General features: G+C 52.5%; 2 protein-coding genes across 3 annotated transcripts; one reads left to right on the forward strand and one right to left on the reverse strand.

Moving 5' to 3' along the window:
• The first annotated feature begins 436 nt into the window (after nucleotides 1-436).
• PRADC1 (protease associated domain containing 1) lies at nucleotides 437-4,890 on the forward strand. Its single transcript, XM_047781774.1, has 5 exons — nucleotides 437-646; nucleotides 2,806-2,906; nucleotides 3,303-3,412; nucleotides 3,980-4,147; nucleotides 4,371-4,890. Exons 1-5 carry the CDS (start codon nucleotides 580-582, stop codon nucleotides 4,489-4,491), a joined length of 567 nt encoding a protein of 188 aa, XP_047637730.1. The 5' UTR covers nucleotides 437-579; the 3' UTR covers nucleotides 4,492-4,890.
• Nucleotides 4,891-5,631: 741 nt separating this feature from the next.
• SMYD5 (SMYD family member 5) lies at nucleotides 5,632-18,874 on the reverse strand. Of its 2 annotated transcripts, XM_047781776.1 has the most exons (13): nucleotides 18,751-18,874; nucleotides 14,104-14,212; nucleotides 13,026-13,165; nucleotides 12,178-12,299; nucleotides 11,725-11,794; nucleotides 10,804-10,908; nucleotides 9,930-9,992; nucleotides 9,653-9,723; nucleotides 9,244-9,350; nucleotides 8,793-8,849; nucleotides 7,843-7,937; nucleotides 7,102-7,172; nucleotides 5,632-7,001 (listed from the first exon to the last, which is right to left on the reverse strand). In XM_047781776.1, the coding sequence occupies exons 1-13, from the start codon at nucleotides 18,853-18,855 to the stop codon at nucleotides 6,854-6,856; spliced, it is 1,263 nt and encodes a 420-aa protein (XP_047637732.1). In that variant the 5' UTR covers nucleotides 18,856-18,874; the 3' UTR covers nucleotides 5,632-6,853. The 2 variants fall into 2 exon arrangements, with proteins under 2 accessions (XP_047637732.1, XP_047637733.1); XM_047781777.1 differs by lacking the exon at nucleotides 14,104-14,212 and having other exon boundaries at nucleotides 18,751-18,863.
• Between the last annotated feature and the right edge of the window lie 1,167 nt (nucleotides 18,875-20,041).

The following is a 20,041-nucleotide window of genomic DNA, read 5'->3' on the forward strand; positions in this document are numbered from 1 at the left end:
GTCGCCAGGGCCTACTGACTGTGAGCACGCAAGCGCTGGTGGAACTAGGCAATAAGATCAGAGTAGGGGTCACCGGAGACCACTTGAGAGCTACAGGAATGCCATTCCAAGGAGGGGATGGGAAGGAGGAAGGCACAGCTGGAAGAAGGTATACCCTCATCTTGCAAAGCGACCGTGAGGAGTATTGGCCGAGACTTTCAGCGGTTGAAGCCAGTCCTGCGGATCGGCCACCTCCAGTTCTGCCGACCCACCCACCAGCCAGCAAGGTCCTACCAAATCGAATCCAAACTGAGACAGGCTGGGGCGGGGGCCGGCAGTTGCAGTTAAGAGTTTGGACCAATCAGTCCTCGGCCCCACTTCTCTCGACCAATAGGAAGTGGGCTAAGGCGCAGGGGCGGAAAATGTGGCTACATGAGCAGGCGTCAGAGCCAATCAGCCGTGGGCCTCGTTCCAGTCCGCCAACCAGCAGCCACAGCGGGTCTGGGGGCGGGAGGCCAGAGCAGCTGTCAGGCCAAAGTCCAGAGAGCTACGCGCGGAGGGGCGGCTGGAGGAAGCGGGGCGCCGGGCCGGGCCCTGGAGATGGTCCCCGGCGCCGCGGGCTGGTGTTGTCTCATGCTCTGGCTCCCCGCGTGCGTCGCGGCCCACGGTGAGCGGCAATGGGCGGGGCTGCGCATCGGGGCGGGGCTGGGAGTCCACATGAGCGCGTCTCGGGCCGGGGGCCACGGGTCACCTTGGGGACCCCGCTAGTTCTGGGCAGGGCAGGTTCAGAAAGAGGCGCCACGATTTGGTGGGTACTCGTCCTCAGGGACACGAATTGGGCGCGGCTGGAGGCTGGGCTTTGAGTTCTGAGCTTCCCACGTCGAAGCAAGACTCCCCCTACCCCCACTAGAGCCGAATTAGGTGGCTGAGGGGGCGAGGAACAAGGACAAGCTGGAAATATGTGAGCACTCATATACATAAACGGGACCACACATTGCTACACTTTGGCTCACACACAAGCACATAGGTACATATCCTACCTGTTTGCATCTATACGGGAACATGAACATATAGCCACTACATACATGAGCACATATGTATACCTACACTTAATTTACACGGATCGCAGATGCAAAGGCCAGGCAAAGATGTGCATGGGAAGGCGGGGGAGTTCAGTGACCATCCAGAAGGGCCTCCTGGGAGTGTGTCAGTTTCTGATGGCAAGTCTCCATTCCCACGATAAAAGGCTATATATGTAGTCCAGTGCCAAGCTAGTGGAGTTCTACCTCATGGCTGGGCTTTAGAGAGTAGAAGGATAGCTAAAGCCACCATTGGTCCCAACCCTGGCACACAGTAGCAGCCTAATAGTTTGTTGAGTTGACTAATGGACAGATGGCAGCAGCTTCCATCCTTTCATATTCCTCAATCTCTCTGGGCTAAGGAAACCAGGGCCCCAAGTTCAGATAAAACATTAAACTTTGGTGCTGATGAGACCCATACTCCAAAACAATCTGGTTGTTCTGGCAATTCCCTTCCTTAATTCGACAACCTTTTTGAGCACCAACTATATTCTAAACACTATGTTAGATAATGTAGATATGGCACTGAATGAAGTTACAAACATGGTCCTTGTCTGAGTGCAGGAAATGAGATAAACAAAAAATTACAAATACTCCATTACAAATTTTGTTAAAAGTGTCATTGGAGAGGAATTCCCATCATGGCTCAGTGGAAATGAATCTGACTAGCATCCATGAGGACGCAGGTTCCATCCCTGGCCTCGCTCAGTTGGGTTAAGGATCCGGTGTTGCTGAGAGCTGTGGTGTAGATTGCAGACTCGGCTCCAATCTGGCATTGTTGTGCCTGTGGTGTAAGCTGGTGGCTATAGCACTGATTCGACCCCTAGCCTGGGAAACTCCATATGCTGCCGCAGGTGTGGCCCTAAAAAGACAAAAAAAAAAGTGTCAGTGGAGAAAAAGTATGTTTTGAATGGGTACAAGGGGAGGGCAGTCACAGGGCAGGTTTCTCTGCAAAAGTAAGATTTAAGCTGTGACCTGATGGATGAGTAGGAATGAGCCATATAAAGAGACAGAGGTGGGGTAGGGTGGGGTGAGGCTAGGAAGCCTCCTAGATAGAGGGAGATGTGAAGAAACTGAAAGGAGGCCAGTGTAGCTTGAACACAGGAAGGAAGAGATAAGGTTTGAGTAGTAGTCAAGGGCCAGATCAATCAGGACCTTGCAGACCAGAGTTAAGTTTAGATGTTAAGTTCAAAGGGAAGTCATGGAAGCATATTGAAGCTGTGGGAGTGGTGACGTGACCATATTTGCTTTAAGGCGTTTTAAGAAGATCCCTGGCAATTTTGGGGGGAATGGACCTTAGGGAGCAAAAATGGAGGCTGATAGACCAGTTAAGAAGATACAACAGTCAGGACAAGAAATAATAGTGGCTGGACTAGGGGGATGACAGTGGAACCAGAGTCAACTTTTAAGTTTTAGTGAGAGCTGTTTTGTACATAGGCTACCCCATCTCCACCTTGAAACACCCAAGTCTGCTTCAGAGCAAAGATAGATTAACCCTCAGGTAACACTGGAGCTCTGTCTTTCTGGCTCCTGTGTGTAAGGAGCAACAGCTGTAAATCTCTGTGGTACTGACTTTGTCTGCATCAACTCTATCCCACCCACCTGGAAGATCCAACTGGCCAAAGCTGGGTCCCTGGGCCCAGACCATAGTCAGCCCAGTTGAAGGCATCGGGTCCATGATCTGAACCTGAACCAGTTTTGGTTTTTTTTCCCCAGAAGCTTCTCACCTGTACCTTTTGCCTTTCAGGCTTACGCATCCATGATTACTTGTATTTTCAAGTGCTGAGTCCTGGGGACATTCGATACATCTTCACAGCCACACCTGCCAAGGACTTTGGTGGCATCTTTGTAAGTTCAGGGAGGCCCCCTCACCTCTGATCCTGTCTGCACATTACCCTCACTAAATTGAGGTGACCCTCCTCCTGTCCACCGATACCTGAGTGCTGGGGCAGAGGAGGCAGCAGAAGAGCCCTGTCTCCCAGGGGCTACAGAGCCAGAAAGGAAGGGCTACCAGATATTCCTTTGGGTTCAGTACAGACCTGGGCACCACAGAGGGAAACGCTGTCTTCTTAGGGACACGAAGTAGTGAAAAACCAAAGGCTCTGCCAGCTTTGCCTCTGAACTATGTGACTTAAGGCAAGTTATGTTCCCTCACCCGGTCTATACCAACTTCCCTCTCGCCAGGAAAGGCAGGGTGCGGTGGGCCAACTAGATACACCCCGCCCCCATCTGAATGTCTTTCAGCACACAAGGTATGAGCAGATTCACCTCGTCCCTGCTGAACCTTCAGAGGCCTGCGGGGAGCTCAGCAACGGTTTCTTCATCCAGGACCAGATCGCCCTGGTGGAGAGGGGGTAAGGAGTGGCCGGGCATGGGCACAAGCGGAAGGCAGTAGGATAAATTCTGAGATATGTTGATGGTGGTGCTTTAAAATAGTTTTTTTTTTTTTAAATCTTTATTTTTTTGTCTTTTTAGGGCCACACCTGCGGCATATGGAGGTTCCCAGGCTAGGGGTCTAATCGGAGCTGTAGCTGCCAGCCTACGCCACAGCCACAGCCACACCAGATCCAAAGCACATCTGAGACCTACACCACAGCTCATGGCAAGGTTGGACCCTTAACCTGCTGAGCAAGGCCAGGGGTCGAACCCACAATCTCATGGTTCCTAGGCAGATTCATTTCTGCTACGCCACGATGGAACTCCTAAAATAGCTTTTTTAAAATAAATCATCTTTTTAAGGGTCTTTAAGAAATGCCTTAAATTTATCCAAGCCTTTGGCTCATTGATTTGTGAGCCTTTATAAAAAATCCTCCCCAGTCCTTCTTTCATCCTCCCAGGGCGGAGGGGGTGGCAGGGGAGAGATCTGGGAAGGGGTAGCTAGGGCCCTGCCTTTCCTTTGGTCTCATCACCACCTCTTCCAGGGGCTGTTCCTTCCTCTCCAAGACCCGGGTGGTGCAGGAGCATGGCGGGCGGGCAGTGATCATCTCTGACAACGCGGTTGACAATGACAGTTTCTACGTGGAGATGATCCAGGACAGTACCCAGCGCACAGCTGATATCCCTGCCCTCTTCCTGCTCGGCCGAGATGGGTGAGGGCTCCTTGTCTCTGGCTGTATCAGCACCAGACTGGGTGCCATAACTTGGGGAGGTCAAGGGCAATCACCAGTCCCTACCCACAAGCCTCACCTGGGGGTGCCCTGATTGGAGGGCCAAAAGTCCCCAGGCTCTGGAACCCCCAGAGTGCTGGGGACAGTGGGGCATGATGGGGTGCTGAGAAAGTGACCATGGCCACTTCTCTTCATGCCCTCCCAGCTACATGATCCGCCGCTCCCTGGAACAGCATGGGCTGCCATGGGCCATCATTTCCATCCCAGTCAATGTCACCAGCATTCCCACCTTTGAGCTGCTGCAACCGCCCTGGACCTTCTGGTAGAAGAGTTGGTCCTACCTTCCAGCCATAAGCAACTCTGGGCTGGGAAGGGGAAGTCTAAGAATTCTGCTGTTTGGGATCTGGGGACTGGTGGAGCCAGGTAGAGGGCAAGGGCTTGGGCCCTGGCTAAGCTAGGAGAAGCCACGCCACAGGCCTTTCCCTTCCCAGGGCTCCCTAAGGTGTCTCATGCTGAGAAGAGGCAAGAGCCAGACCCCAGGGCTTGTGAGCTAGGGTCTGGAACAAAAGGAGCCAATGGCAGGTACTCTGAGAGCCATCTGAGACCTGTCACATTCCCCCTGGCTCCAGCCTCCCCACCCAAGGTCTTTCACAGCAGTCGCTGGAATGTATGAAGGAGCTGGTGTTTGAGGACTTAATAAACCCTCACTGACTTTTTAGCAATAACGCCTCTCGTCAGGGTTGCAACTGTGTCCTAGAATAAGAACACACAGGGGTGGGAGGGGCCTTCAAACACTCACCTGGTCTCACATGCTTGTTTTGAGGGGAGGAATGTGAGGCCCAGAGAGGATAAATGACTTGGTCTAGGTCCTTAGGGACCAGGGCGTGGACTGCTGATCTTGGATCCCAACAGCCTCCTGCTCAAGGACTCAGGAGGCTGTAGTTCAGTCCCTGAAGAAAAGATTCATCTTGTAGCCTGCTACTGGGGGTCCACATTGGACCCCAGAGGACCTCTGCTCTTGGACTTTATTTTTTTGTTTGTTTTGCCTTTTAGGGCCGCACCTGAGGCATATGGAGGTTCCCAGGCTAGGGGTCGAAACAGAGCTACAGCTGCTGGCCTACACCACAGCCACAGCAACGTCAGATACGAGCTGCATCTGTGACCTATGCCATAACTCATGGCAACACCAGATCCTTAACCCACTGATTGAGGCCAGGGATCGAACCTGTATCTTCATGGATACTTAGTTGGGTTCGTTAACTGCTGAGCCACGACAGGAACTCCATTGGACTTTAGAAACATGTGCACCGCAGAGTAGAAACCGGAGCTGAACCCAGACCCGGGAGCTGAAGCTCCCATCTCCTGCTGTCACCTGCCCTGCCCCAAGAACCTCTGCACCCCCCGTGTGACTGCTGCATGTCTAGGGCAGCAGGTCAAGCTGTTCTCCACAGAGCATTCCTGCAAAGGCCTGTCACCACTCAGGTTTTATTGAGAATAGTAGGCAGGCAGGATAGGAGGGGGTGCTGGCTGTGACGAAGGAGTAAGAACCCAGTAGGCCAGACAAGCAGCTTCTACCTGGCTCGTGGTTCAGGAAAGGGCCTGTGGGGCGGCACCTGCCTGCCTTAGGATCCCTCAGCAGGGGCTGGTGGCAGGCCCCTCACGGAAGCCAGGCAGAAAGGAACTGCGGGGGATGGGTTATGATTTCCACAGCTCCCCACCCAAGAGGAAGGGGCAGTGCTGACCTGGGGAGGAGGGGGACACAGTCAGGGCTAAACTGAGTATCCAGTCCAGGTCCTCTAGGTTTCTGGAAGACTTCAGCGTTCCTCTGTGCAGATCCTAAAGATGGAGATTGTGGCCAAGAGAGCCCCTCACTGACCTATGTTCTAGAGGACTCTAGAACATCCTACATTAAGGAGCACAGGCCTTTGATCCCCAAGTCTCAGCCATGCTGCTAGAGTCCTCAATGTGGAGAGGGAGTGAGGAGGAGTGAGGGCCCACGTGCCCCTCCAGTGGGAAGCAGTGGCCTTTCCTATCCCCTCTGGGGCGGCCACTGTGCCAGGGCTGGAGAGGCAAGGCACATGATACAGAGATTCTGGAGTCTGGGGAGGTTTCATCTTCACTCCTCAGATGTCTACACGGTGAGAGTGGGGAGGTGGGCAGAGGGAGGTAACCCCCCGGTTCAGTGTTCCCAGAGAGGCTTGGGGAAGGAGACCCTCCCTCCTGCCTCTGCCAGCTATGCTAGTGGTCAGGCTATGACAGTGAGAGGTAGGGAAGGTTAAGGGCGTCTCACCCCCTCTCTTCTTCAGTGGAGTCAGGCTGTTCTCAGGCTGCTACTCTGTCACCGCCTCCATAGTGGGTTGTGAGGGGGTGAAGCCTCAGGTGGAAGGTAAGTGTGGCCATGGGCCCAAGGGAAGAAACACTGTGAGGTCCCGACCTTGGTTCCAGCCACCTACACCCGCACCTCAGGGGGAAGCCAGTTGTGAGAGGCTCAGTGGCAGCGCAGAGCCTGAGCTACCCAGCAGCAGTGTCCAAGGCGTGAGGTCTGTGGCAGGTGGAGGGCCTAGGGTCCAACCTGTCCTACCCACAGGCAGAAACAGCTGGAATAGGGGGGGAAGCAGGCAACGGCAGTGGGGTGTTCTTTCCAAGCCTCTGCTCTGGGGAAAGGCCCCCTCTTCCGGCAGGATGACATCACACATCAGTCATCTCATCCCCCAGCTCCGCAGCTTCCGGCTCCCCTTCCTCCTCCTCTTCATCCTCCTCTTCCTCAGAGGTCATGTTGGGCTCATCAGCCTCTGCCAAGCATTTGGGGCAGGAACAGACGAACAGGTAGTTCTCCCTGCAGAGGATGGGGGGATGAAGGTGGGCATACAAAGGCAGGCAGCCCCCAGGATGGAGGACCCCAGAGCCCAGATGCCCGCCCCATCCCCAGCAGGTACCTGAGGATCTTGTGGCGGCTATGGCGGCTGCGCTCCCGCTGACAGCAGTCCAAGTAGCTGATGCAGATTTCCTAATGGGTAGAAAGGTGGCTCTGGCGGTGCGTGTTTTTTATTAGATGGGATCAGGGCTTCCACAACTACCACCCTATCTCCAACCACTGTCCCATTCCCAAGAGCCTGAGCTGCCTTCCATAAAGAGGCAGGCTGCCCTGATCCTTTCTGCTGTGCTCACAGCAAGGTGAACCACTATGAGGCTTTTTAACAACCTGTGTCTGCAACAGGGTTTAGCTCCAGGCCATGGTTAAAGGCAGTCATGGCCAAGGTCTGTGGCTGGGGCAGACGTTATCTTGGTGGGAAGCTACCTGCCCTGAAAGAAACTTCAACCAGGCTCTGTGCACTGCACTGCGAGACTCCAAACCCACACTAGCACCCCACAGTCCAAGCCACAAAGGGCTCTTTCCTGCTTCTTTTGAAGCTGCAGATTCCTTGATCAAAAGGTAGCTGGGGACAAGAACTTAGGCACACAGCTGACTCAAGTACTACTGAGGCTTTCTGGATTTTTTTTTTTTTTAATGTGGGGCTGGGTCAGAGCATACCCAGGGGTAAGACTCAGATCCTGGGGCACGTGGGGATCCAACCCAACAGCCTGAAATTGGGGGCTGTAGCCAGTGCTGCTCCCTTCCTGGAGGGAACTTGCAAGGCTTACTGCCCACCCACCCCCACAGCTACTGGCCCCCTCACCTCTCCTGGCTTAATATCCTCCAGGGCGGTGACGTGCAAAAGGAAGTTGTTTTCTGGGAAGGAGGTCTCTGCATTGGGGACACAGCTGTGGTTGCCTGGGTCATGAGAGGCAGGTAATGAGGACTGTTGACTAATAAAAATAACAGCCTCGACTGGGTTCCCTCTGTCCTCATTCTCTGATCCCTGCTAGGGCTGTGCAGGTCCTGGAACCCCAGTTTCCTGACTCCCTGCCCAGTGCTCTTTCCTGAAGACAAGCCAAAATGCACTTCCTCATCACTCCCCGTCCCAGCCTGCCTAACTGCTCCTGCTCCCCTCCTCACTGGCCACCCTGATTCTCAGCTGTGTTCCCAGCATCTCGCAAAGAGAGGGACAAGACTGTGCAAGGGATGCTGGTGCCAGGCCACTTAACTCAGTCCTGTCTGTTATTAGATGTCTGCCAACAGCTGAGCCAGGCCCTGTGAGAGCCTAGTTTGGGAGGAGAAGAGTATCCCCAGAGCCTGGGAGGAAGGGTTTGCAGTGAGGAAGGCAGAGGGTGGGAGGCTGAGATGTGGAAAAGACAAGAGGCTGAGCCAGCTCTGCCCGCCTCCACTGGGTGCTGATGAGACTGCCTTCCAGCCTGAGCTCCTCAGACTCACAGCACTCCCCACCAAGGCTCACAGGGCAGTGGTGGTGCAAAGCCCATGCCTCCCTTTGCAAGAATCAGAGCTCCGTGCCCAGCCTCAGCACCAGGCCAGCCCACTGGAAGGTTGTACATATAAACATATTATCAAGACATGAGCAGTCCAATCAATGGAAAAGTGACAGGAGGACCGGCCGAGGGAAAATCCCCAAAGAAGAGCAGGCCTAACCCCACCCCCAGGTTCAACTCTACCAGCCCAGATGGGGCCCCGGGAGATAACCTGCAGCTGCCCCCTTTCAATGAGGCTACCCCATTTCAGGGCCAGACTCACAGCAGCTCTGCAGCACAAAGAGGCCAGATCCTTCACAGTTAAGAAACTCGCCAGTTGCTGTAAGACAGTAACGTACAGATGTTATTGCATCCATTTGACAGGTGGGAAAAGGAAACCAGGCTTATGAAGTCAGGCAGTGGCTCCCCTGTCTTGCCACCCAATCACTGCCATTTTACCTGAACTTGCTTCTCTGAGGCACAAGCCTCCCTTTTCTAAAATGATACCACTGTATGGTCCGTCCAGCACTCCCTAACCCCTAGCATCAAGCCTCTGCCCGGACCTCAGGACCATCTCTCCTGTATGTCCTGTGGAAAGGGCTGAAGCTTCCCACAGGCACACAGGGATTAGCTTCCCCAACCATGAACCCAGAGCTCCCTGGGGGAAGACCATCCACCTTCTGACTGATGGGTGTCTCCAAAGTTGGGTGAGGCCAAGGCTGCATTTCACCAACCTGCCTCGATGTCCTTGTACAGCTGATCGATGAAGGTGTCCAGCTGCTCACGGTCCTGAGGCTTCAGCTCCAGAGCGTCACAGGCATGGACCCACTGGCTCAGGGAGCTGGGGGCCCCAAGCAGCCAGGGTTGGAGAGGAGGAGACCCAGCTCACAGGGCTCTCCACCTCTAAGCAAGCTGAGTCCATTTCTTTCTCCAGGGAGAGGGTGGGGGTGGGTGTCCTTCCCCAACAGACCAAGTGTTCCCAAGGAAGACTCAGTCTCTGACTCCCACCACTGTGTTCCGTGCAGCATTCTGGCCACACAGTCACACCCTGCCCCACCCTCATCTTGAAAGGAGCTCTGGCTACCTTCCTCCACCCGAGCTCTGAGGGACAACTCCAACAGCTCTAGAACATTCTCTCCTGACCTGGTTCCAATTCCTTGGCCATTGGTCCCAACAAGAGCAAAGAGAGACCGGAATCCATCTGGAGTGAACCACTGTGGGGAGAAGAGCACTCAGGTTACAGCTGCTTGCTTTTCTTCCTGATCCAACTCTCCACTGATGTTTCCTATGAGTCCGTCCCACCGCAAGTCCAGAAGACCTGGTCTGCTCTGGCTCAGCTGTCCCAATAGGAGACGCTGACCTGGACGCTCCAGGAGAGTGGAGGGCCCGGGAGGCCCTGGTCTGCCTTGCCCACACTCACCTGGCTGAGTGCTTCCTCATAGAGCGCCTCTGTGAAGAGTCTCCGCAGAAGCTCCAGCTGGCCCTGGTTTGGAGGAAGCAGGGAGAGACCTGCGTGCCTGGGGGTTTCCCAACAGCACCGGGGCAGGGCCCACAAGACCACGTAAGGGGAGGAAAAGGGCCAGCTCTGCAGACCCGAGCTTTCCCTGGGGGGCAAAGGAAAGCCACAGAGTCCTTATCTCCAAAGAGCCTTGGCTGTCTGCTGGCCTGTTCCAACCCAGGGGAGCAAACCCTAAATTCCTACTTTCCAGCACTTGCACGAGCAGGGCTGAGGCAGCCTGGTTAGAATGCCTGTCCTCACCACCGCCCTCCAGGCTCCCCGACCCGGCCTCCAGAGCAGCCTGCCCCTCCCTCTCTGCTCCCCAAAATCCAGTGCCAGAAGGCCCGTCCCGGATGCCCTTTCACACGCCTGCCCACCTGCAGGCAGCTCCTGCGTGGAAGTCTGCTCTCCTCAGTGAGAACGAGTAAGTCTTTGATTCGGAGCGGGCACTCGCTACACTGGCCACTAAAATTCTGTTTCACGTCGCTTGCTGACTCTGTGCTGCCCCCCATTTCCCACTGTACTTGATTTGCCCACTGCTAGCCTATCATGAAGTCCTGCCTTCCCACATCAGGGCACCCAGCCTCTCCCTTCTCAGTCATCACCCCGTGTCCCAATTTTGGGTCCACATCATGAAGTTAAATAGCAGCAGGAATACAAGTCTTTGAATAGATTTTTGGTCCCAGGCTCTAACTTCTTCCCGTGGCCAGGAAAGGAGCAAATGGGGAGCTTCCCTCAGGCAGCCAAAGTCATCCCAGGCTCCTGGGGGGTGGAAGAGTCATGGTGGAAGACCAACCTTGAATTTGTCCCCCAGGAGTTTGTGGACAATTTCCTCCTCCTCATTGGCTGTTTTATTACAGAACTGGGAGTAGAGCCTGATCCAACGATCCTTATCCTTAGCCTGCAGTGAACAAATATACTCCAAGGTCATGGTCGGCACATGCCTGTGCACACATGGACTCACGGACACCCTCCTCCTTCCTGCAGCTCCCGCCCACATGGGAGGAGTAGGCTGTCATTCTAAAGTCCCTGCCCTCAGAGAAACACCATCGCACAACAGCTTCTAGGGAGACCCTTCCTCCCCACCCTGGCCGCACCCAACGAGCTCCCCAGCTAGTGCCAAGCCAGACAATTCAACACTTGGGAAGAGAGGAGAATAAGGCTGAGAAGCAACAATATTAAGAGGTCAGAGTGGCTTCTCTCACTTTATCTAAGAGACACAATCCTGAAAAAGTAGGGCTTATTAAATGCATGAATTGCTGCTGCACAGGACATCATCTCATAGATCAAAGACCATAGGTAAGATGAGCCCCTACTCCCCACCAGATTTATGGTTAATTACTCCAAAGATTTGCATAGCTAGCAGCTCTCCTTTGGGAAGCCTAGAAGGAACTTTGTATCCAAGCCAGGGTATTATTATTATTTTGTAATGGCCACACTCACAGCATACGGAAATTCCCAGGCCAGGGACACAATCCAAGCTGGAGCTTGGTGACCTATGCTGCAGCTACGACAACACCGGATCCTTTAACCCACTGCCCCAGGCCAGGCACTGAACCCGCACCTCTGCAGCAACATGAGCTGCTGTGGCCAGATTCTTAACCCACTGTGTCAAAGTGGGAACTCCCAAGCCAGGATCTTAAGGTGAGAAAGAAATTGAGGCCAAACGTTGAACAAGGCCAGACTCAGCTTCCCTGGGAAGATCAGGTGGGCTCACCTGCTTCACTGTGGCCACCATCCGGGCCATCAACATGATGCTTGCAGTCTCAGGAGGGTAATGAACACTCCTGGGGAGAAAGAAAAAGGTCTGGCCTAGACATTCCCTCCCAGAAGCTGAATTCAGGGAAGCCCAGTCTGACTGCTACAGAGAATCCTTCCTACCAATCCCACTTATAACCAAAAAGAAAGTTCCCGACAAGGACTTGGGCAGGACTTTATATCCCTATGGGCTAATGGGGCTCTTGCTGGGAATGTGTAAAATACTGAGGAGGGTGGGACAGGCAGCTCACCGTAAAGGCAGGGGGTGGGGTGATATGACCTCTGTCTGACCCCAGGAATGAAGGACAAATCTAGGGGATGGGAACTTGATAAAGATGGCTGCAGCCACAGAGCCTGGGAAGGCAGGCAGGGAGGGAAGGGTAAAGGAAAGAAGAGATGAAAAGCTACCCACCTCCATGCTTCCTGCAGCTTATTGAGAGGATGCAGGGGGTCATCCTGGGAGGGGCCTTGGCATAAGACCTGATGGTACTGCTCGGCAGCAGCCAGTCGACATTCTGCACTGCAGTACATCACCTGTTAGGGGAGGTGGAGGTAAGCACCCCAGGACCTGGCCGTGGCGTGAGGCACAGATGCCCACGTGGTCTCACCTCCTCTAACCGCACTCCTTCCACAAAAAGCCCCTGAGCAGTAGTCAGTGGTATTATGAGAAGAGAAAGCATTTGGTGCTCTGGGGGCATGTGGCAGGGGCATGCAACCCAGGCCTGTAAAACCATGGAAAGGACAGACTGCGTCTCAGGTTCGGCTCCTTGAAAGAGAACAAGCCCCCACTAAGCCTATTTTCTTTTTTCTTTTTTCTTTTTTCTTTTTTTGTCTTTGTTGTTGTTGTTGCTATTTCTTGGGCCGCTCCCACAGCATATGGAGGTTCCCAGGCTAGGGGTTGAATCGGAGCTGTAGCCACCGGCCTACGCCAGAGCCACAACAACGCGGGATCCGAGCCGAGTCTGCAACCTACACCACAGCTCACAGCAACGCCAGATCGTTAACCCACTGAGCAAGGGCAGGGACCGAACCCGCAACCTCATGGTTCCTAGTTGGATTCATTAACCACTGCGCCACGACGGGAACTCCTAAGCCTATTTTCTAGACAATGAGACTGGATCAGAGAGAATGAAACTGGAACAGTAACTGAGCCTTTTCAATGTCTTTCCCTACACCAGGTCTCTCAAGGGCCATGACCAGGTCCGTCCTCACTCCTGTCTCCCCAAAGTGGATTTCAGCTCAGTCCCCAGGGACACTCACCTGGCAGTGGGGACAGTTCTGGTGGAGGTCCTTGCGCACAGTGCACAGGTCAGGGTGGGGCAGAACCTGGCCTGGTTTCCCCGTCAGTCTCTGGGCATTCTCCTCTGCCTTCTCCAGGGCCCGAAGGCAGTGGTCACAAGCTGGGGGAGAGAACCAGACATGGCAATGAAGTGTCTTGAGAGCAAGGGCCAAGTTTGTCCTTTTCACAGCAGTATCCCCATGGCTGGAATAATACCTAGCACATAGTAGGTGTTCAATAAAAGTCTGAGAAGTGAGTGAATAACCATGTTAAAGAATGGGATGGAGTTCCTGTCATGGCGCAGTGGAAACAAATCCAACTAGGAACCATGAGGTTGCGGGTATGATCCCTGGCCTCGCTCAATGGGCATTGCTGTGGCTGTGGTATAAGCCAGCAGCTACCACTTTGATTCGACCCCTAGCCTGGGAACCTCCATATGCCGTGGGTGCGGCCCTAAAAAGCAAAAAAAAAAAAGAATGGGAAGAATGAATAAATTTCACATGCATGCATTCAAAGACAGAGATGTCTTCTTCCCTCTCTGGAGTCCCCACCCCTCCTGGCAGACTCCCCTTGCATCTCAGTAGGTCTTAGTCAGTGGGGCTCCCTGCCGACCACATTCTGGAGCCAAGTGACCCTCCTTTCACAGATTTTCTCTAGCCCAAGAAAAGTATGAAAAAAAGCAAGTGGCTGGCAAAGCTAAGGGCCTTCTGTTTGCTTCCGACCCTAAAGCAGTCTTTTTGGACTAAGGAGCATGTGGTTTCTTCTGGGCGGAGAGCTCCACTTTGGCCCAAAGTGCTTCGCCATGACCTCTGGCACCTTAGAGTAGGGGTGGGACTGAGTCCTACCTGAGTGACAGTCCACTCCCAGGGAGCACTTTGGAAAAGCTTCTCTCCTGCAGGATCCCGGCCCCAAATGGCCTGGGATTAGATAGAGGCATGGTTCTCGGGCACAGTTCTCCAAGCAACGACACGCTTTCCTCCCAACACCCAGAGTCCCAGAGACATCAGCCAGTATGGCTGCCGGGCCAGCAGCCCTCAGGAGTGGCCAAGACGTGCTCACCTCGGTAGCGATAAAGTGCATTCCAGAGAAACTGCGCAGCCACCAGGGGCTGTTCTACAAATATGGTCTCCCCCTTCCGGATCAGCTGTGTGGCAAAGAGCCCCTTTCCCTAAGAGGGCAGAGAAAGGATAGGCCATGAGAAGAGACAAAGGACAGAGTTTTGAGGGCTCCTTGCCCCCACATGCTTCCTCCTCAGCGAGGCTTCCACCTCAGGAGGGTCATGGAGCAGAGTCAGCACCCTCTAGAACTGCCTCCTCTGGAAATGCAGCTCTGACCTACTTTCAGCTGCACCTCTTCCAACCTGTCCACAGCAGAGGGCCTGGGAGGGGAGGACAGCCACCAAGTCAGCCATGTCAGACTGAGAATTTTCAGAACGGCCAGGGCAGGGCCCAGGTTCAGAGCAGGTGGAAGCCTCCAGTACCAGGAGCCCATGATGGCAGGGCAGCCTTCTCTGGGTCAGCCACGTGCCCCTCCAGAGCCCTGATGGTGACGCTGCTGCTCAGTGTTGCAGAAGAATCCTACACCACGGGAGAGGGAAGGCTGGGTACCCACAGCACCTGGCACAGTACGTGCTACCCCACAAGTTCACAGGTGTTACGCTGAAAGGAATAACCAATCCTAGAACCAGTCCCAATGCTAACTTGCTATGAATCTTTGTGCCAACTGCTTCACTTTTTTGTATGTTTCCCACGTGAAAAGTATTATAATAATACCTACCAGGTAGCTTCCAGGATGCGATGATATAGCACAGGTAAGTGAATCTCCTGAGCTCTAGCTCCTGACTACTCAAAGTGAGGGGACGGATTGGCAGCATGGGCATCGCCTGGGAGATGTTAGAAAGGCAGAGTCTCAGGCCCTCCTCCAGGCCTGCTGAATTAGAATCTGTATTTTAACAAGATGCCCAGGTGGTTCATGTGCATGTTAAGTGAGCGGTACTGGTCTAAAGCACTGTGTACATCATGGAAGGGGAGAAAGATGAGAAAACAACTGTTGAACTTCCACCTCACACATGTGCAAAGGGGCGAAGGGGACAGCTTCAGAAGCTAGGTGGTTGCTGGCCCTGCTGAGCACTTTCTCCCACTACATACTTAGAGGAGTGACACTGAACTGTCAAAATGAGAAAGAAGAAAAAAAAAAGACTGATACAGCAGTGAAATGTCCTGTCATGTGGCCTCCTGGGTAGCTCCTGTTTCCTTCTAGCACTGGTGTTCTGGCTAGACAGGGGCACCTCCCAAAGTCAGAGTAGCAGGATGTGTAGACCTGGACAGGCCCTGAGCAACCCATGAGCCACAAATCTCAACCCTGTGAACAACTCTGGAGGCTCAAACAGTAGTGTGAGACAGCTGAAACGAAACCACTGGCAAAGCCATGGATGTAGCCTGGTTGTCTTTCTAGAAGCCCCACCTCCCCACCTAGTTGGCCCTGGGATCCAACCTAGCAAGATGAAAACATGGCCTTCCTCTGTGGGAATAAAAGATACGGACAGGGCCCTCATTACCTCTGAAAATTTCAAATTTCAATATTGGATAAACATTGATCCCTTTTCTCCCTCTTTCTGGAGGATCAAATGTAGGGAATATTTAGTCATCAAAGCAAAGGGAAAAGAATAGAGCCATTCCTCTATAAAACCACTCATTGCCCAGACATATGAAAAGTATTTCAAGAAAAAGAGCTCTAAGTCATATTACCAAGAAGCTTGGGAGAGAAATGAATCTGAATGAAAAGGGTACAAACTATGCAAAGTTATTTCCAATTTTAAAAGGAAGTTTTTTTGAAGTTCCCGCCGTAGCTCAGCAATAACAAACCCGACTAGTATCCACGAGGACACAGGTTCGATCCCTGGCCTTGCTCAGTGGGTTAAGGATCCAGCGTTGCTATTAGCTGTGGTGTAGGTCGCAGACATGGCTTGGATCTGCATTGCTGCAGCTGTGGTGTAGGCTGGCAGCTACAGTTCTGATTTGACCCCTAGCCTGGGAACCTCCACATGCTTCAGGGGTGGCCCTAAAAAAAAAGGCAAAAAAATAAAGGAAGTTAAAAAAAAAAAAACTTGTACAAAAATTTAAGACTATGTAATAAATCATTCTCTAGAAAAATATCAATTGCCAAAGGTGAATTCAAAAGGAAGACATTCTAGACAGACTAATAAGCAGTGCCAACATCTGCCTGATGTGCACTAGTATGGCATTCCAGTTGGCATCCACCATATTTGGTCATGTCCCTAGGCATCACAATTGGTAAAATTTTGAAACAATCCCCACACATATCCACAGAGGCAATAGAGAAAGTGGTCAAAAACTTCCCCTTGTTAGGCCTCTAGCCTATATGGTTTCATGAGCCAGCTCTCTCAAACCAAATAAGTAATTCTCATGCTATTTAAACTATTCCATAACAGAGAAAAAAAAAGTGGAAAGATTCTCTATTTTACCAAAAAACACAAGCGTAACTTTGATGTGGTAACCTGAGCAAGAGGACATAAAGAAAAAAAACTCACAAAGCAATCTCACTGGATGAGTGCAAAAGCCCTGGAATAATCCATCCTGTCACCAAATCTAGTATGTGATTTTTCTGCAGCAGCAGACCAGCTGTAGGCATGGAGAGGGAAGTCGGCTCACTGTTCCAAAGCTGGGGTTTTGATAGAAGGCTAGGACAGGGCAACTGGGCAAGAAGAGTGGCTGCTGTGATGAAGTAAAGACTGGAGGGGGCTGAGAGAAAGGGGGCCAAGTGAAAATAAAGGTGAGTATCTCTGCCTGCTAGGATTGATGGAACTGAGACACCAACAAACTGTGAGCCAATCATGAGCACTGGAGGCCTTGGCGTGGAGCAGCTGAGGGGACCCAGGATATAGGGGAGCTGATTTACCATGGAAAGAGAGGAATGCTCCCGATGCCTCTGGAGTGCAAAGAGGGCAAGGGAAGGTTGGGTTGAAGTAATGAGTATGAAGATGCTGAGAGCAGGAGACGGGTGACTAGAAGGCTGACATCTTGGGCAAGGACCAAGGATACACATGATAAATTATTCAACCTCATTAGTAAACAAAGAAATATAAACAAAAAGAAAGCGATACCATTTTGTACCTATCAACTAGCAAAGATAACCAGGAAAGAAGAGACTCAGTGCTGGGGAGAAAAGGATGTGTGCACAGAAATTAAGCTGCGATAGCTTTGTTCTCAGGAATGAAAAACAATATACAACCTAAAGGACCATAAATGAATAGTTGTTGAGTGAACTGTGGCCGTCCCATGAAAGAGACTATTACTGAACTCAAAAATTAATATGGAAGAATAGGATTATTGATATTGAAATATTTATTGCTACATCAAAAAGCAGTAAGGCCTAAGCAAAGTAAGTCGGAAAGAGACAAATACCACATGATATCACCTTTTTTTTGTTTTTGTTTATTTGTCTCTTTAGAACCGCACCTGCAGCACATGGAGGTTCCCACGCTAGGGGTCTAATCGGAGCTGTAGCCGCTGACCTACACCACAGCCACAGCAACACCAGATCCGAGCCACGTCTGCAATCTACACCACAGCTCATGACAACGCCGGATCCTTAACCCACTGAGCGAGGCCAGGGATCGAACCTGCAACCTCATGGTTCCTAGTCGGATTCGTTTCCGCGGCGCCACGACAGGAACTCCTACGTGATATCACTTATAAGTGAAATCTTAAATATGGCACAAATGAACCTATCTACAGACTTCACAGACACAGAGAACAGACCTGTAGTTGCCAAGGTGGAGGGAGGAGAGAATGGGATGGACAGGGAGTTTGGGGGTTAGTAGATGCAAACTATTACATTTGGAATAGATAAGCAATGAGGTCCTACTATACAGCAGAGGGAATTATATCCAGTCTCTTGGGATAGACCATGATGGAAAATAATGCAAGAAAGGGAACCTATATATATGTGACAGGGTTACTTTGCTGTAGAGCAATAATTGGCACAACATTGTAAATCAACTATACTAAGAAAAACAACAAAGCATTCTAAAATGTAACTTTAATATGCAGGCATTTGCACAAATATAGGAATATAAGTGTTTTATTTTCTTTCCTTACGTTCATTTTCAATTCTTTTCTACAACGAACTTTTACAGCACGACAGTAAAATAACAAAATGTCACCCTCGTTTAAACCCTTCGAAAGGTCCCACGGACTTCAGTACAGTTCCTTTGCTCTCCAAGACCCTTGGTTAAGTGTCCTGCCTTTCTTCCTCATCCCCTACCCAAATCTCACTCAGAAAGTTCCCTGAGGACCCACGCTTTTTTATACCGCAGCTCCCTCTGCAGCCATGTCCCGCTCACCGCTCCCGGGAGCTAGCAGCAATATCCCCCACCCCGGCGACCCCCGACCGCGCCTGGAGCAGCGGTGACAAGGCCACTGGCGCGCAGGCCCTTGTTACACAGGGGAGGGGGGCGCGCATTGGAGACTCCGCGGGCCCGGGTCCACCGAATGACAACCCCCCTTCACCACCCGGAAGCCTGCGCGTGGGGACAAATTGGGAGCCCCCGAGCCGCGGGCAGCGGCCGGGCCGCAGCATCTGAGCGGGAGAAGAGCCTCCAGCCTCCAGGCATGGGGCCCCGCGGGGCTCTGTCTAACGCCGGACAGGGTGGGGGTCTCTCGGCACGGACCGCCACGGCCTCACCTTGGCGCTGTTCACAAAGCGGACTTCCACAGGGACCCCAGCCCGGCCCGGCACGCCCACGCAGAAGGAGAACACGTCGCACATGGAGGCCGCCATCTTGGGCATACCTCCGCCTTCTGACCCTTGACCCTGCCTCGACCTGAGAGGCCCCGCCCCTCACCACCCCCGCCCCCGGCGTGAGTGTCCATTGGGCTGTGAGGGTTTGCGTGCTAGCTGGTTTTAATTTGGATCTTTTTGATCTGTGTGTGTGGTCAAGCAGTTGTAGAGTGGGTGGGCCTGCCTTTGTACTTTTACATCGGTGCAGTTTTGCCTCTGTCTTCGTGGCCAGTACCATAGCCATATGCGAGTAGTTTTGATATATCTGTTGTCTCTGCCACCAAGTGGCCTGTCCTGACTCAAGGGGTCTTTGGACCCAGCCACGGGTTAGAGAGCAATAGGCTGGCTTTCTGCTATCCTCTCTGAACTTCATCCTGAGGGGAAGAACTAGCCTACCCCGCCTATCCATCTTACAAAGTCCGATGCAGAATTTCCTTTTTCCACAGGCAATCTGGTAGCGGGGCAGTCCTTTGAAAGACCAAGCCGGATGCTTGCCTTTGTCAAACTCTTCAGGAGCATAGGGACCTTATAGCCTGGGGACAAAGTGACAGGGTCACTTTACTGTAGAGCAATAATTGGCACAACAATTGGACCCTCCTGGGGGTGCAGGAGGGTCCTAAGGAGCTGTGAAATTGTACGCAGAAGTGTCTGCATAGGCACATTGTCCCAACAGCAGGAGAGGGGCCTGTTCTCTTGTTCAGGACCCCAAAAGGCTGCAAACCACTGACCTATAGCATCTGTCTCCACAGCCAGGCCTGACTGCCATGTCTCCATTTTACTCCCTGTCCTTGAATTGATTCTGTGCTCCTTGAAAAGGGCCCTTGTCTCCATATGTTGTGATCTCATGGTGACATTCACGGATTGGATAGTGCTCCATAACTGCTGAATAGGTAACTGACTGTTGATTTAAAAGGAGGGGGGCAGGGGAAGGAGCCAATGGTTCCTGCAAGAGGCAGATGCAGCTGTGTTCCTTTTTAACAGAGTTGGCTGGGTCTAGCATTAGGAAGGATTTCCCTGAAGACAGGAACAGAGGGGTTCCTGAAGCTGGATCTTGGCCTCCCTCCAGCTGTAGCCTGATGTCCTGGAGATGGTGGTCCATGACCTCCGGGGCAGCTGGTTTCCCAAGGCCACCCCGGCTCCCTCTCTCTCCCCCAGTCCTCAGGAAACAGTGGAGAGCAGTGTGGCCATGCCCTCT

The sequence above is a fragment of the Phacochoerus africanus genome, chromosome 5, assembly GCF_016906955.1.
Source record: "Phacochoerus africanus isolate WHEZ1 chromosome 5, ROS_Pafr_v1, whole genome shotgun sequence".
NCBI lineage: Eukaryota > Metazoa > Chordata > Mammalia > Artiodactyla > Suidae > Phacochoerus > Phacochoerus africanus.

Coding starts and splice junctions, on each gene's coding strand:
- PRADC1 (XM_047781774.1), top strand. CDS start 580: ATGGTCCCCGGCGCCGCGGGCTGGTGTTGTCTCATGCTCTGGCTCCCC. Junction 647..2,805: donor CGCGTGCGTCGCGGCCCACG/GTGAGCGGCAAT, acceptor TTTGCCTTTCAG/GCTTACGCATCCATGATTAC. Junction 2,907..3,302: donor AGGACTTTGGTGGCATCTTT/GTAAGTTCAGGG, acceptor AATGTCTTTCAG/CACACAAGGTATGAGCAGAT.
- SMYD5 (XM_047781776.1), bottom strand. CDS start 18,855: ATGCCCAAGATGGCGGCCTCCATGTGCGACGTGTTCTCCTTCTGCGTG. Junction 14,213..18,750: donor GCTTTGTGAACAGCGCCAAG/GTGAGGCCGTGG, acceptor CTGCCCTCTTAG/GGAAAGGGGCTCTTTGCCAC. Junction 9,993..10,803: donor TCCTGGGGGACAAATTCAAG/GTTGGTCTTCCA, acceptor CCTCCAAACCAG/GGCCAGCTGGAGCTTCTGCG.